The sequence below is a fragment of the Rhinolophus sinicus genome, chromosome 15, assembly GCF_057876585.1.
Source record: "Rhinolophus sinicus isolate RSI-liver-muscle chromosome 15, RSI-T2T, whole genome shotgun sequence".
Lineage (NCBI taxonomy): Eukaryota > Metazoa > Chordata > Mammalia > Chiroptera > Rhinolophidae > Rhinolophus > Rhinolophus sinicus.
In genome coordinates, this window is record NC_142515.1 from 76671072 (window position 1) to 76685952 (window position 14881).

Sequence of the window (14881 nt, forward strand, 5' to 3'; positions counted from 1 at the left end):
ACTAATCTTCAGGAACTAAAGTTCTCGTTTTTCCCGGAGATATTCAAGAACCAACCTAACGCCATCTGCCCGCCAGGTCATTTCACATTTTCCCCTCTGCCACAGAAACAGAAGAGCACGACGCAGCTCTCCCTCGGTCCCTACGTTCCGCCCGCGCGCCTCTTTTCTCGGCCCCACCTAGACCAGGAAACGGAAGATCAACCCGCAGCGCGGTTGCAAACTCAGTTTCCTATTGGCCAGAGCCGCCTGGGAGGTGCCCGCCTGTACCGCCTCGTCCACCCACCTGGGTGGGGCCTCCGGCTGACCCTGGGCAGCCTTGGGCCCCGCAGCTCTGGGCTTGCTTGGCAGTCTTAAAGGGGCTGACGCCGCATCCAGACGCCGGGCTGACTGCTCTCTCTTGATCGGCCTGGGGTGGGGGGGAGGCGGTCTCAGTGTGACAGGCGCGGCTGGAGACAAGGACCCGGTAACCAAGCGCAGGAGGCGGGGCCTCAGCTTGTCGCGCTTGTTGCACCTGCCGAATGTCCCTCCCACTAGTTTAGAGCGCAGTTTCTCGATTCACCATTAGGGGGAGGGGCGCCCAGATCACTAGACGGCGAATAATAACAATAGCTATTAAGGATTCAGTGCGTTGCACGTGCCAGGCCTTTTATTGGACTCTCGCATAAACCCTATAAAGTAGGTGGGACTGGCTTTCCAGCTTCACGGATGAGGAAGCAGGAGATTAAGGCGCTGTCCCCAGTCCACGTGCCCAGAAGGGGCAAAGCAGGAATTTAACGAGACCTGGGATTCTTACCCATCACTCTATACCCTAAAAGGGATTAATTTCTCCTTAACCATCACTTTCACTCTGGAGTCACCAGGAGGGAGGTCATCTTATTATCGTCGTCTTTTATCCAAAGATACAGACAGTCCCGAGGGCACATTTGGTTCCCACTCAGCTTCTGCCCAGACAGGTGTGCTCAAACAGACGTGTGCCAGACAAACGTGCCTCTTATAGAAGACCCCCGCACAGATGTTTTCATTTGCAGGTGCCCTCCAGCATGGGGTATACAGATGTTGTCTCGTGGAGATTCCCCAAACAGGTGTTTTCTCAGATACTTCCCTGACGAGTGGGCCTCTATACACATGAGCTACTTTCCTGCTGCCCAGCCACCAGATGTGCTTCAATGTAAATGTAGTTCATACAGATGGTTTCAGGTCTTTCTCTCATTTGAGCTCAATTCTATGCAGATGGTCCTCATACAAGACTACTTGCTTCACCTCACAGGTGTGCTCCTCAACAGAAATCTACCCAGGAATGTATTATATAGCGTCCCCTCACTCCATAGGTGTGTTCCAGTTAAGTATATACTCATATGGGTCTGTTTCCATACAACTGGGTCCCATACAGGTGTACTATAAATGTAGATGTGTCTCATAAAGGTATGGCCAATACATTCCACACAGGAATTTCTCATACAAGTCTTGTTCATTTCATAGGTGATGGATGCAAATACGTTTTCAAAACCCTACACCAGAGTGCCTCAGTCACGTGTTTGTTATAACTCAAGTGTGTTCTATACAGCTATTTTCCACACAGGTAAGCTTCCATTCGGCTATACTCCAAATAGATGTGATTCAATGCAGATGTCTTCCACAGGTGTGTTTCTTACATATTCGTGCAGATGTCTTCTTTACAGGTTTGCTCCTATGCAGGTATGTACCACACAGGTATTTTTTCATTAGGGACTCCCCATCTGAATCCCCCAGACAGGAGTGCCTGATACCCGGGTGTCTCTATCACCCGTGTGTCTCCACACCTGTGCGATCCTACCAATGTCCCCGTAATACAGGTGAAAATTTACGTTTGCACCTGCGCGCTTCCGCCCCTTTTTACTCCTCCCCATTATAGGATTGGGTTCCCGTTACAGGTGCGCCCTGGGCGCGGCCCCGCCTCCCGCTAGGCCCCGCCCTCTCATCTAGGCTCAGGTGCACAAGCCGGAAGTGCGCTCCTCTCCCAGGTGAGTGACTAAACTTTCCGGGTCACGTGAGCGGGAGGAGCCGGTGGATTCCGACCGAGAGACAGGGACGCACCGAGAATTCCAACAAGGGAATTGAACCGGGAACCTGAGCGAGATCGAAGACGCGCGGGCCAGGTAGGGAGGCAGGTCGCGCTTGCTGGCCTGCTGACCTCTTTCCCCTTCTCCTTCGGTTTCCCGAGCCCAGGAACGTGCCTCCTCGAGTTAATTTTTAATCTCTGACCTCTGGCGCCGGGGCGGGGCGGGACTCCGGGGTGCCCTGGCGCGGGTCGCCCCTCCCCTGGGCCTGCGCCTGGGTCCAGCTTCCTCCCCCACGCCCTGGCCTTTCTCCTCCAGCCCTCAGGTGCCAGGTCGCAGGTACCCTCAGCCCGAGATGCGGTAGGAACGGCACGCGCGAGAAACCCGGTACCTGGTGCCACCAGCCGGTCGCCCGACCCATGGCGAGCCCCAGCCTGGGGCTGCTCCTAGCGCTCGGCCTGCCGCTGCTGCAGGCCCGCTGGGGCCGGGCCTGGGGGGAAAGTAGGTACCGGAGGGAGCTCTGGGGACCTGAGACACTGAGAGGTCAAGAACTGGGGAGCGGGCATGGAGTGCCTTGGGGGCAGGAGTCTGCAAGGTCAGGGCTGGGGATTTAGAATTCCTGAGTCCTTCCTTGGTTAGTCGGAGTGGGTCTAGCATTCCTGAGTTCTTTACTGGGGCAGAATTATGAGTTGGGGGGAGAGGAAGCCTGCCTGCATATCCGAGTCAATATGGCTGAGGTGTTTGGGGCAGGCTGGGAGCCAGGACAAGGCCTGCCTGGGGCTCTGAGCGCAGGTTGACCACCGTGCTGGCCATAGGTGCTGACCCAGACAGTCCGCTTCCAGTTTCAAGAGCCTGGGGGGGAGGGTGGTATGAGTCAGATACTCCAAGGAAAAGCAAGATCTGCCTTGATCCTTAAAGGCCGAGGGAGGACCAAGGAGGTGGGGGAGGGGAAAGGAGGGTTGGGCTTCTGGACACCGTCCACTATCAGAGCCCCCAACTTAGTGCAAACTTCAAACTACTGTGGGCTGATTACTCACTGCTGGGCTCAGCTGGGCTGGGGGTGGCCAGAGGAGCAAATGCAGCTAAGTCGGTCCCTTGGTGCAAGGCGACAGTCTCTGTGAGAATGTAAGACCCAGAAGAGTGAAGTTCTGGGGGTGGGGGTGGGGGTTGCTCAAGGAAGGTGCAGCTGTGCCAAGATGGAAGAGATAGATGGGACTTCATTTTTCCTCTCTACCCACCTCCCCACAGCATCGACACCCACTGCATATGGGAACAGCACCATTACCCCCGGCCCCAGCTCCAATGGGGCCCTGGTGAGTCGAGGGTATAAGTGGGAGGAGGGCAGCAGGATGTTATTCAGGAGTCCACATGTAGTGTGTGGAGGGGCCCTAGATCCCCAGAGGTGACAGGTCAGGGTGGGGGAGGGGTGGCACTGGAGCACCCTAAGTGGGAGAGGCCAGAATATCAACATGGCAATTGGGGAGACCCAGGGCCCCAGACTAAGGAGAGCCAAAAGCACCGGAAGGGGGTGGGTGGTGGTGCGTGTTAGGGAGCCAGGAGCCCCATAGCCCTCTCAGGAGGAGGGAGATGGAGCTAGGAGCCAAGATGTGGCCGGTGCTTGTGAGGAGGACCCTGGATGTGGTAGGTGTACTGGGAGCTCCAGATGTGCTAGATAGGGATCAGGGTGGAGGGACCAGATCACCAAAAGTGGCAGGTGTGGGGTGGGGGTATTAGGAACCCTGGATACTTCTAAGATGGGAGTGGCCAGGATTCTCAGATTCAGGGAAGTCACACCTGTCCCCTCTCTGGCAGTCTACGGAGGCCACCACTGCCATCATTGTGGTCTTCTCCCTCTTGGCCGCCCTGCTCCTGGCTGTGGGGCTGGTGCTGCTGGTGCGGAAACTGCGGGAGAAGCGGCAAACAGAAGGCACCTACCGGCCCAGCAGTGAGGAGCAGGTGGGTGCCCGTGCGCCACCGCCCCCCAACCTCAAGCTGCCACCCGAGGAGCGGCTCATCTGAATGCTGGGGTCCGCCACAGACACCTCCACTATCCAGAACTGCCTGGCGCTTGCTTCCATACAGCAGCTGCCATCAAGACACCAGCCTCTGATGGCTCAGAAGGACTTGGGGGGCCACAGGGCACCTGCTGGGCTGGCTCCGCGAAGCATGTCACCTCTGCTTGACTCTGCCTGCAGTTGGGGGTGCCGGGGCTGGGGACCCGCCTCCCTGCTTGCTGCACCATCTCCACACAGGCCCGACAACTCCCCTCTCCTTTCCTTTCAGTTCTCCCACGCAGCTGAGGCCCGGGCTCCCCAGGACTCCAAGGAGACAGTGCGGGGCTGCCTGCCCATCTAGTTCCCCTTCCTCTGTCCAAATCCCTCCCTTGCTGTGTGACTTTGGGGGAAGGCAGATCCCTCTCTGGGCCTTCAAACCCATCCAGCTTCATATTTAAGAATAGAAGGGACAAAGGTGCTTCAGAGACTGCCCCTGAGGGCAAGGGAGGGTGGGGCTGCTCACTTTTTATATATATACATATGTAAAATTGCTAATGACAAATAATAAAACCTTTTTTTGAGCTGGTGGGGGCAGGAATTAGATTAGGTGGAGGAGACAAATTAAGAGCTCTTAGGCTGTGGAGGGATGAATTGTAAGCTTGCAAGGATCCTAGGGCTACTAGGGCTATGAAGGCTTCCTGGAAGGGAGGGCTTTTTGCTCCACCTAGAAGCCAGCTGGAGGCTATCCCAGCAGGGAAGGTGGTGGATGGATGGGGTGGGTTTCTGAGCAGAGAGAGGGCCCCAAGTAAACTCACCAGGAAAAACTGGCTTTGGGCTCTTGTGGCTTTATTGAGGGACTGGTGTCTTCTCCAGACACCTGATCCTTAACCTTCAAAACACTTTTTAAGTTCAGCAACTCTGGGCCGGCTCCTGGCCAGGGGCTCCTGCTGGTTGCTAGAAGGTGCAGCAGGGGATCTGGGAGCTCCCGGCCCCTTGGGGGACTGGAGGTGAGCGTGCTCTGCTAGCAGGCCCTCAGAAGGCTGGGATCTGGGGTTCTTTGGGGAGCCAGGATCTGAGGAAGAGTCAAGGGGTTGGGATGTCTGGGTGATATCCGAGTTAGGCTCTGTGGGGACCTGAAGTTGGCTTTCTGGAGGGCTGGGCTGGGTAGGTGCTGTCAAGAGCTGGGAGCAGGGGCTCTCCTGGGCTCTGGGATCTCCGGCTGCTTCATGAGGAGGGGAGAGATGTTGGATTCGATGATAGGGCTCTGTGAGAGAGGATTCAGGGGCCCTTTGGTAGCTTGGGTCTGTAGCTGTTGAAGACTGGGATGGAGAAGTGATTTCTTGACTGGCCTCTGAGGGTGGCTGGGGAGGGAGGTTCTCTGAGGAGCTCTTGGTATCTGAAGGCTGGAGTGTTTGCAGATATGGCATGCTGGCCGGCAGGAACTGGGGCTGGGGCTCTGGGGGGTCCTCCTCGTCTGGCTGCCATCTTGGTCTTCCTGGTATGTTGGGCTGGGTGGGGGTGGGGAGATGAGCAAGTTGCTAGACTTTAGATGGGGGATGGGCTGGCGGGTAATGGACAAGTGGGGGAGGACTGGGGGGCTCACCAGGCTGAGGCAGCTGTCGAGGTCCCCTCTGTGGCAGCAGTCTAAGCTCTGGCTGGGCCGCAGGCTGCCTGTCCTTGTGGGTCCTGTGCTCAGACTGTCCAGAATCTCACTCAGCAAATCCAATTCTTCCCCAGACCCCAGGAAGCTGCTGTCCAGAGCTTCTTCTGCCCATGGGTCCTGGGTATCCTCAGGGCTCAGAGGGGGTGTCCTGAGAGAGGATGGGTAGCCTCGAATATCTGCCCAAGACCCCCAGTCCCAGTCCAGGGGCTCTGGCAGGTTTGGAATTTGGGGACTGTTTTCCCCATCAGCCTTGGCCTCCCACTTCCAACATTGCCCCTCCCCCTGCCTTAGAGCCTTACCCCTCCCCCAGGGACTCAGAAGGTCCTTCTTCCAGCCGGAGTCTCCTGTTGGGGCGAAGGGGCCGGTTCTGCAAAGGACAGATTTGGGGGGTGGGCCTCAGGAGCTATGGGGTCGGGGCTGTGTGAAGGGGGGTGAGTGTGGACACCAGCTACTGGGGTACACAAGGAAGGAGGCAAGATATCTAGATGGAGACTAGGGATGGGAGGAGGACTTGGTGATAATTCCAGGTGTGTGCGTTGGGGTGGTGGTGGGGGCATCTTACCTGTCCAAAGTGCTGGGTAATAGGCAGGCGCTGCTGCAGGCGATCTGAGCGGCTGGTGAGGGACAGGGCCCTCAGGGAGCCTCCCCTCTGCAGGCCAGAGTCCCCATCCTAGGAAGAGGGTGGGTGAATCAGGAACCCTGTTTCCCCAGTCCTCCTTTGGCTATTGGCCATTAGCCTTACCTTGTATAGCAGAAGGCTCTGCATCCCCTTCAAGCCGCTCTTGGCCTATGGAGGAGCCAAAAGAGAATCAGACTCAAGGTGATTTGACCCTGGGCATTTGAGAACTCAGCCCTCTGACTCCTGACAGCTGCATCTTGCCATCTATTCATGTGTGTGTCTCACAAATATATTCAGTTTCCCATGTACCACCTAAAGAGTTATTACAAGCTCTCGCCCCTTTGACTATACAAAAGGACTATTCCTGGGGGAAATAAACTCCAAATGAAACAGAGGGTGGCAAAAATAGAACATCATAAAAATGTGTTCATGTTCAAAAGCCAAGCGAAGAATAACATTGAATGGACAATTCAGAGCTGCAAAAGTTGGTCCCAGGAAACTTGGGCTTGGGAGAAAAAACCCCACAAGGGCAAAAGTGGGGGTTTGCAGTGTTTGAGAAAGACAAAAGAAAAAAAATGAATCTTGGCCATTAATTTTAAATAGGAAAGAAATTATCCCAACAAAAATTAGAATGGTGAATGGAAAATAAAAGTGGGAAGAAGAATCGTTAATGGTTTAACTGCTGGTTCAGTTCTGATAAAAATGTTTGCACTTTAAATGTGGGGTTAAAATACCCTGTCACCCCAGTGGCCTGTCAAGCCCAGCCTTACCGAGCGGTACATGTTTTTGACGGCTGGTTGAGTCTTGGCCTTGACCGAATGCAGGAGGGCACCACCACCTTTCTGAGGGAGAGAACGCCAAGGGAGAGAGGTTTGGGCATCAGGGATTACCCCAGACCCCACATCACCCCAGGGCTGTGTGATGTCGGACACGTCTCTCTCCTCTGAGCCTCTATGTCTTCACCTGTATAAATGAACAAAATGACCCTACCTACGGATTGTGGTGGGATTAAATTAATCCAATAATAAACTGTAAACAAGTGTTTGGTTGTTAATACCTTTAGGTTGTCTGCCCAGAGCTGGTAGGAGCGAAGGGTGCCTAGAACGAGGAGAGAGTGTGGTCATGGCAGGCAGGCTCAGGCTGGGGAGCTGCTGGTGGGCTGGGGACTCGGGCTAGGTGCAGGGCTCACCTGAGGAGTCCCCAATGCAGGTGATCTCCTGCTCAAAGAGATCTGAGAAGCCCTCTCCTGTGTTAAGCTTCTCCAGTCGACCTTCGATGAACTGGGGGAGGGAGGGTCAGAGAGTTAGACACAGGGCCACCATCAACACATATGAATGCGAGGACTAGGAGTCCTGTAGTCCTCAAGATGTAAAAGTCATCCCTGGCTCCTCTAGCGACACACCCCCAGGACCCAGGAATTCTGGAGCCCACCTCAGGAAGCCAGAAGTCCAACAGTCTACCCTCCCCCAGGTCAGGACCTGTCCTCAGGGACCAGATCCCGCCCCTCACAGGGACCCGGAAGTCAGACTCTACAACTCCAGACCTCCCAGCTCCTCTCAGTGACCCTGGACGAGGTCAACCCCACCGTCAGGGACTCTAGAACCCAGGCCTTCACTGAAGTACCCTGGAGTCCAGCCCACCTTCCTTCAGGAAGCCAGGAGTCTAGCCAGCTTACACCCCTCCACCCCGCACTGGAGTCTCGGTCAGCCTTCTCCCACCAAAGCGAGTGCGCACTCAGGACACGCCCCTTCCATAAACCTGCACGGACCCACAAGCCGGAAACAGGAATTTGGTCCCATCCATATCTCCCCAGGGACCTAGGAGTAGTTCTTAATCCTCAGGAACTCAGGTTAGGGGTTCCCATCTTTAGGAACCCGAGTTCAGTCCTACCCCCCTAACCTGGGACCCACGGGTAGGAGATCCTGCTAGAGCCCCGCCTGCCCCAGCCCTGCCGTCAGGGCTCTGGCGCACCTGTTTGAATAGCTGCAGGTGCACAGCCCGCCGGTGGAAGGCCTGCAGGGGAGACCCCGGCTTCTGGGCCAAGAAGGCTTCTTCACTGAAAGTTACTGGCTGGCCCTGGAAGAAGGACACGGGTCCTGAATTCCCCAGGCTCTCCTGGACTCCAGCTGCCTCACTATACCATATTATCGATGTAGCAAACGTTGATTGAGCGACTGCTGTATGCCTGAACTTGTGCAGAGCCTTGTGGGGAGGACTTGGGTTTTTACCTCGAGGGAGGTGGGAGTCTTGGAGGGCTGTGGGAAGAGGTGGGACGTGACCTCACTCAGGTGCCACTTCTGGGAAGACAGACTATGGGAGGGGAGGGTGGGAGCCCGGGAGAGACTTGTCTGGGAGGCGAGTGTGCTGATCCAAGCGAGCAGTAGTGGGAACTAGACGAAGGTGGAGACAGAGGACAGGGAGAAATGGGCAGATTCCAGACGTTTTGTAAAGGTAGAGCCCACAGGAACGACAGATGCTCACGATAGAACCCTCTACTCAAATGTTTATAGAATAGTTGAAAACTGAGGGTGTGGTGAGTTGAAAGTCAGCAGATCAAAGTCCTAGCTTCAACACTCACCCACTGTGGGTCTTCTCCAAGCCTCAGTTTCCTCATATGTGAAATGGGACCATAATGGCATATATCTCATAATACACTGTAGTCAGCATTAAAAGAGATAATAGTAATGGTAAAATCTAGCATTTGAGCACTCACTATCGAAACATTTTGGATATGTCCATTCATTGACTCATTGGGTGTGTACTATCTGGATCCCATTTTACAGATGAGCAAATGGAGGCAAAGAGTAACCACTCTATAATTGCTAGGTATCAATATTATTCTGAATCCTTCGGGGCCCACGGGGCCTCTCCCTCGGCGTCCCCGCTGCTCACCGGGCTGCAGACGAGCGCATCGCGGTAGCCCCCAAAGAGCAGAGCCTGGGCTTTGAGGAAGAGACGGGACACCCCTTCCCCCGGGGCTAGCGCGACCTTCCTTAGGCGCAGCCTCAGCAGGGACACCTAGAGGACAGGAAAGCAGAGCTGAGCAGGCGGGTATGGGGCCTCCGCCTCTTGGACACGGCAGGGAGGGTGGGAGGGGGTGACACTGACCACGTCTGGGGGCAGCGCCTGCATGTCGTCAAAGGGCGTCTCTAAGATATTGGAGTCCACATTCATCATCACTACGTCCTCTAGGCCTTTCTCCCTCACTCTCTGCAATGAGGGGTGGGAGGGGGGGACCGCCGCTCAGAGTTCGAGGATCCCTGGCAGGGGAGGGTACCTGGGGATGCAGAGGGTAGGGGGATTCCGCCGCCCTCGAAGTCCAGTTCCGCTCCCACTCACCTCAGCGAGACTGGCGTGGACTCCAATGAGGTAGGGCATGGGGGCACTGCAGACGACCGAGGGGGCAGGGTCATGCAGGCACCACCCCCGGGTCCCCAGAACCCCACGCCTCTTCCCCAGACCCTGCCCCTCCCAAGTCCCGGCCCCTCACCAACTGTAGTCCAGCAGGTGCGGCGGCAGCGTGGGGATCAGTACGTGCTCCCAGCTCATGGGGTACAGGAGGGCGCAGGACGCGTGGACGCACGAGGTCAGCTAGGGACGGGTAGGGGGCCGTGGAGTCAGACCTGGACCCCCGACTCCAAAAACCCTTTCTGGGACGGTGGCTTTCCCAGCTTCATTTCCCACCCACCCCACCTCCTTCCCACCAGCTACTGGGTAAAAGGTGAAAACTCAGACCCCTCAGGGATCAAGTGGACACCAAGAATTCGGTCAATTACGGTGCTTGGAGCAGGTGGAGCCAGGACGTAGCACTAGCTTGCCTCTAGGGGGCGGAGCTAATATGCAACCTCCGCGATTCCAATTTCTTTGGGGCAGAGGTACGACTCAGCCTGCTGGCTCCATCCCGAAAGAGGCGGAGCTAGTACTGAGCCCGCCCTAGTCCCGCCCCTAGGGATGGAGTCACGATTCAGCTTCACTGACCCCCACCTTTAAAGAGGCGGAACTAGAATTCAACTCATTTGGACCCGCCCTTAGAGGTGGAGCCAGCATTTAGCCTCCACCCTCTACCTCCCTCCTTCCCCCGTAGGGGCGGAGATAGGATTTAGCGCTTCCTGATCTTACTCTCCAGAGGGGCGGAGCCAGTCTTGTTATGGCCCCCTAGTAGGTGGAATCTGGACTCGGCGCTTCCAATGAGGAGGAGCTACAGCGCAGCCCACTCTGACAACCCCCCATAAGGGCGAAGCCAGGCTTCAACTCAACCCTGACCTTGAAAAGGGCAGAGCCCTCGGGTGTTGCCCGATGGGGTTAGAGTAGGAATGCGCCCCCGTCGTCCCGCCCCCATGGGAGAAGCCAGGGCTCGGCCCCTCCCCTGCCCGGCTGGCCTCGCCTCACCGTGCTTAGCTTGCTGGCGGTGAGCAGGACCCTTCGCTCCGCTAGGAGAGCCGCGAACAGCCCCAAGATGTTCTCGTCGGTCACTGCCACCACCAACTCCGTTAAGTTTCTCTGAGGGACAGAGAGAAGCGCTAGGCGCGAGGGACCACAGGATCTGGCGGCCCCTGTGGGTTTCGGGACCTCGCGCCCCCAGAGCCCCCTCCCAGATGTCCACTCACGTTCTCAGGAATGGATGGCAGGCGGCCTGGGTCAGGGGCCACGAAGCAGGAAAGCTGGTGGAGGATTTGGCGGGGGGTGGAACCGATCAATCAAGGGTTGGCCTTACCTGAGTGCCCTCCCTCCCAGGGTCCCCAGTCCTGCTCACCGGCCTGCTGTTCCCGGGAGCAGGGGGGGGAATGCCGTGCGCTCTGGAGATCGTCACTCCGCTGACCTGGGGGAGAGGTATAGCTGTATGGTCCTCAAGGCTGGGGCGCAGCCTCCCCGTTCACCTGGGGTCGGACGCCCAGGGGTTGGGGACTACTCACCAGCTCCACTGAGGCCTGGGTCCCCGGCAGCGGATGCTGCAGCAGATTTAGAAGAAGTTCCTCGACCTCCGAGACCTGTATGGGGTTGGGGTGTCTGAGCCAAAACGTGGATTGGGGATTCTGAAGGCCTTGACTCAGGCTGGGTGGTCTGGGAGGACCCAAGGGGCTCAGATAAGGCCTTGGAGTTCTAAGCAGGGCTGGGGGTGTGGTGGGGTGAGGGCTGGGACTCCCGAGAATGAGAGGGGGGCTGGTCTCACTTGGTCCTGGGCTAGGAGGTCCCCTACTGTGTTCAACAGCTTGTAGAACATCTCAAACCAGGGAAGGTGGCTGTGGAGAGAGGATACAGGTTCTATGAAGCGCCTCTAGGTCGAGACTTCCTCACCCTCTCCCCCCATATTCCACACCTGAGGATGCAGAGACAACTGTGAGCACCAGCCCGGAGGCGACAGAAACCGAATCTACGGTTGCCGGTCAGGTCGGTGAGGGCGAACGTGAAATGCTGTACCGCGGGGTTGGGGGGCTCCCTGGAGGTGGGAGAGGCTCTCAGAGACCCGGGAATCACAGCTCCCCAAGCACCCACCCTCCCCTTATAATTCTCCTAGTACTGAGTCCACCAGACTGGGGCCCTAGGTGTATAGGTCTCTAGTTGTTAGGGTCCCTGAGTGCCTGAGTCCCTGGGTCCCTAAGCCCCTGGATGTGTGAATCCCTGAGTCCTTGGGTCTCTGGTCCCTGTTGTCTGTTTCCTTCCGTACCTTTCCACATCAAAAGGGAAGCAGAATTTAGGCACCATCTGCATAGCTTCCTGGGGATGGAGAAAAGCGCACAGTTTGGCCACTCAGGTTGGGCCCCATCCCTGAGCTCCGGGTCCAAGACAAAGTCCCCTCCTCCAAGGGGACTGGCCTTGGCCCAGGGGAGCAAGGAGACAGCCTGCATACCTGGTCCCTGAAGTCTGGGGGGAACTGCCGCAGGATGGGGGGATCTGCAGGAAGAGCAGGCCTCTAAATTCAGGGTCCCAGGCCCACCCTCCATCTTCCCCTTCACCCAATGCCCCCAACTCACCCTCCTGTAGGGAGGCAGGGCAGGCTGCTTCAAAGAACCAATCAAACACGGCAGGGGTATCCCCTCTGTGGGACAAGAAACGGTGTCCAAGGTCCATGGACTTGCTTCTGTGTGTCGTTGTGTCTATGTGGGTTTTGTATGTGTGTGATTGTGTGTGACTGGTGCAACTGTGTGTGCATGACCCACAGTTTTGATTGTGTAGGATTTGATTGTGTAGGTTGTGTGAGGCTGTGCATGTGATGGTACTGATTGTGTGTGACTGGGAGTATGAAGCAGAGTGAGAGTGTGACTCTGTATGTGTGTGCATGACTTGTGTGAGCATGCAGGTGTGTGTGTATTTGTGATTTTATCCCAAATTTGTGTCAGCCTGAAAGAATGAGGCTGCTCAGTGTATGTGTCAGGTAGGACTGTGAGTCTGTGTGACCAAGCCAGTGTAAAGGTAAATAAGTCCACGTTTTCTTGTGTGGCTGTGACTATGATTGAGTAAATGTGCGAGCGTCTCTGTGGTCTTGAGAGCAAGAGGCTCTGCCCGTGCATCTCTGTATGTGAGGCTTTATGGGGCCCCAGGGGCTGACCCCAAATTTCGCATCAGAGAAAGGAGAGCAGTGTGCCCTGGTACTTCTGTAAACCCTGCAATCTCTGACTTCCTCCCTTATCCCCCCTTCTGCCCACCACGCAGAGGGTGCTGGGACTTGCTCTCAGGAAGAGAGACAGCAAGACCTGGAGGGCAACAGAGAAAGAGGATGGGGTCTGACTGAGATGCACTGTCCCTGACATGGGGAGACCTACCACTTCGCCCTCATGCTGACACAAATATCACACAAGCACTTACACACAGGGACACACAAAGTCCTCCCTCCCACCCGGCTGACAACCAGAAGCCATGCTCCCTGTCACTCAGATATACCAAAAGGTATATGCTCTGAGTTACAAACTTAGCTACACAGAGCTGGGGAGGTGCCGGAGGGGGAGGGGCCGAGAGTGGCCTGAGTGTGTCTGAGAGTGGAGTCCATATTGTAAGCCAGCTGAGAGTCCTGCCCTGATTCCAATTCTGGCCACCTGCCCCTGTGACTCTTAGTCCCTCCCGGGCCTGCGCCAGCCCCCCTCCCGTTGGCCCCAGCCCAGGCCTAGTCTGGGAATCTTGGTTCAGAGGATGGGGGAAGGGCCACTCTTACTCAGCTCTGGATCCCATGGTCCCTGCAGGGCCGGCCTGGTGGGGCCCTTTCCCTAGGGGTCCTGGGGGCCGTGCTTGCGCAGGGCTGGGCCCTGAGCCGGCTGAGCTTCCTGTGTGGCTGAGAGAGGAAGTTTAGTGGGTGACGTCTACAGAGGGAGGCCCCTGCCCCCACCCACTGTGAAAAACCCAAGCATCCTTTCTCTTAGCCCTTTCCCGGGATCGGTGGGCAATTGGTGGCTCAGAGACCAGACCCCCAGTTCCATCCTGCCAGACCAAGTCATGTCTGGTTCCCACCATTACACCCAAGCCTTTCCCTCTCTGTGCAGCCCAGGATTCACAATTTGCCTAAAATGCTTCCTCTTCCTTCAACTCTTCCTCTTTCCTTTGGTCCATCTGTACTGGCCATTCCTTATAGGGCCACCAGAGGGAGCTGGACCAGAGAGTGGGCACTGGATCACCAGAGAAGTGGACAGCCAACAGCAGTCAGAACACAGGTACAGACAGACAGACAGACAAACAGACACACACACACACACACACACACACACACACACACAGAACCAGGAAGTGACTGACAGACAAATAGGCTGGAACAGCCATAGATAGCAGACAGACACAGAGAAATACTAAGTCATACAGGCAGGATACAGTCATAAACACAAACTGACAAATACAGAAGGATGGCGCACACAGGAGCAGTCTTTGACCAGCCAGGTGATAGATGCAGACAGATGATAATAGACAGATGCAGCTACAAATAGGTTTACACAGAGACGACAGACAGACAGATGGACATACAAACAAGATAACAGAGAACTATACACAGACAAAAGATAGAAAGGCATAGAGCACAGGCATAGCTAGAGCAGTAACAAAGGGATAGACCACAAGTCTTAAGCCCCAGCTGCAAGTCATATTCACAACCAGACATAGTCACATGCATGGAGAGAGACGCAGCTGGACACAGAATTGCAGACTAAGAAAGAGATGGACACAGGCAGACAGATGTCATATTGAAACACAAGGATACATAGACATACTTGCAGGCCTGATTCAAGTTTCTGCTATGTTCTGTCTGTTCTTATGAGAGGCAGATCAGGTAAGTGGTTAAGAGAATGACCTTGGAGTCAGAGAGACCTGGGTTCAAGACCTAACTCAGTTCTGTGGTGTCTGTGTGACCTTAGGCAAGTCATTTGAGCTCTCTGTATTAGTTACTATTGCTGTATCTCAAATAGCTGTAATTTATGGCTTAAAAGAATACACATTTAGGATCTGACAGTTTCTGTGGGGGCCAGGACTCTGGGTCCTGGCTTAGCTGAGTCCTCTACTGCAGGGTGTCTCAGCTGTAATAAGGTATATCGCTGGGCTATGGCCTTATCTGAAGGCTTGACTGGAGAAAGATCTGCTTTTAATCTCACTGTGT

At 55.8% G+C, this 14881-nt stretch overlaps 2 protein-coding genes across 2 annotated transcripts; one reads left to right on the top strand and one right to left on the bottom strand.

Annotated features, from left to right (window-relative positions):
• Positions 1-338: 338 nt before the first annotated feature.
• Positions 339-4858, top strand: CRB3 (crumbs cell polarity complex component 3). Its single transcript, XM_019710775.3, has 5 exons — positions 339-2135; positions 2355-2537; positions 3285-3349; positions 3849-3992; positions 4320-4858. Exons 2-5 carry the CDS (start codon positions 2456-2458, stop codon positions 4389-4391), a joined length of 363 nt encoding a protein of 120 aa, XP_019566334.1. The 5' UTR covers positions 339-2135; positions 2355-2455; the 3' UTR covers positions 4392-4858.
• Position 4859: 1 nt separating this feature from the next.
• Positions 4860-13546, bottom strand: DENND1C (DENN domain containing 1C). Its single transcript, XM_019710766.3, has 23 exons — positions 13460-13546; positions 12285-12349; positions 12161-12204; positions 11978-12027; positions 11630-11749; positions 11483-11552; positions 11226-11300; positions 11066-11131; positions 10920-10973; positions 10702-10812; positions 9803-9903; positions 9652-9697; positions 9421-9522; positions 9205-9330; positions 8284-8388; positions 7502-7592; positions 7370-7410; positions 7083-7154; positions 6436-6480; positions 6256-6363; positions 5993-6060; positions 5634-5841; positions 4860-5538 (listed from the first exon to the last, which is right to left on the bottom strand). The coding sequence occupies exons 1-23, from the start codon at positions 13474-13476 to the stop codon at positions 4915-4917; spliced, it is 2409 nt and encodes an 802-aa protein (XP_019566325.3). The 5' UTR covers positions 13477-13546; the 3' UTR covers positions 4860-4914.
• Between the last annotated feature and the right edge of the window lie 1335 nt (positions 13547-14881).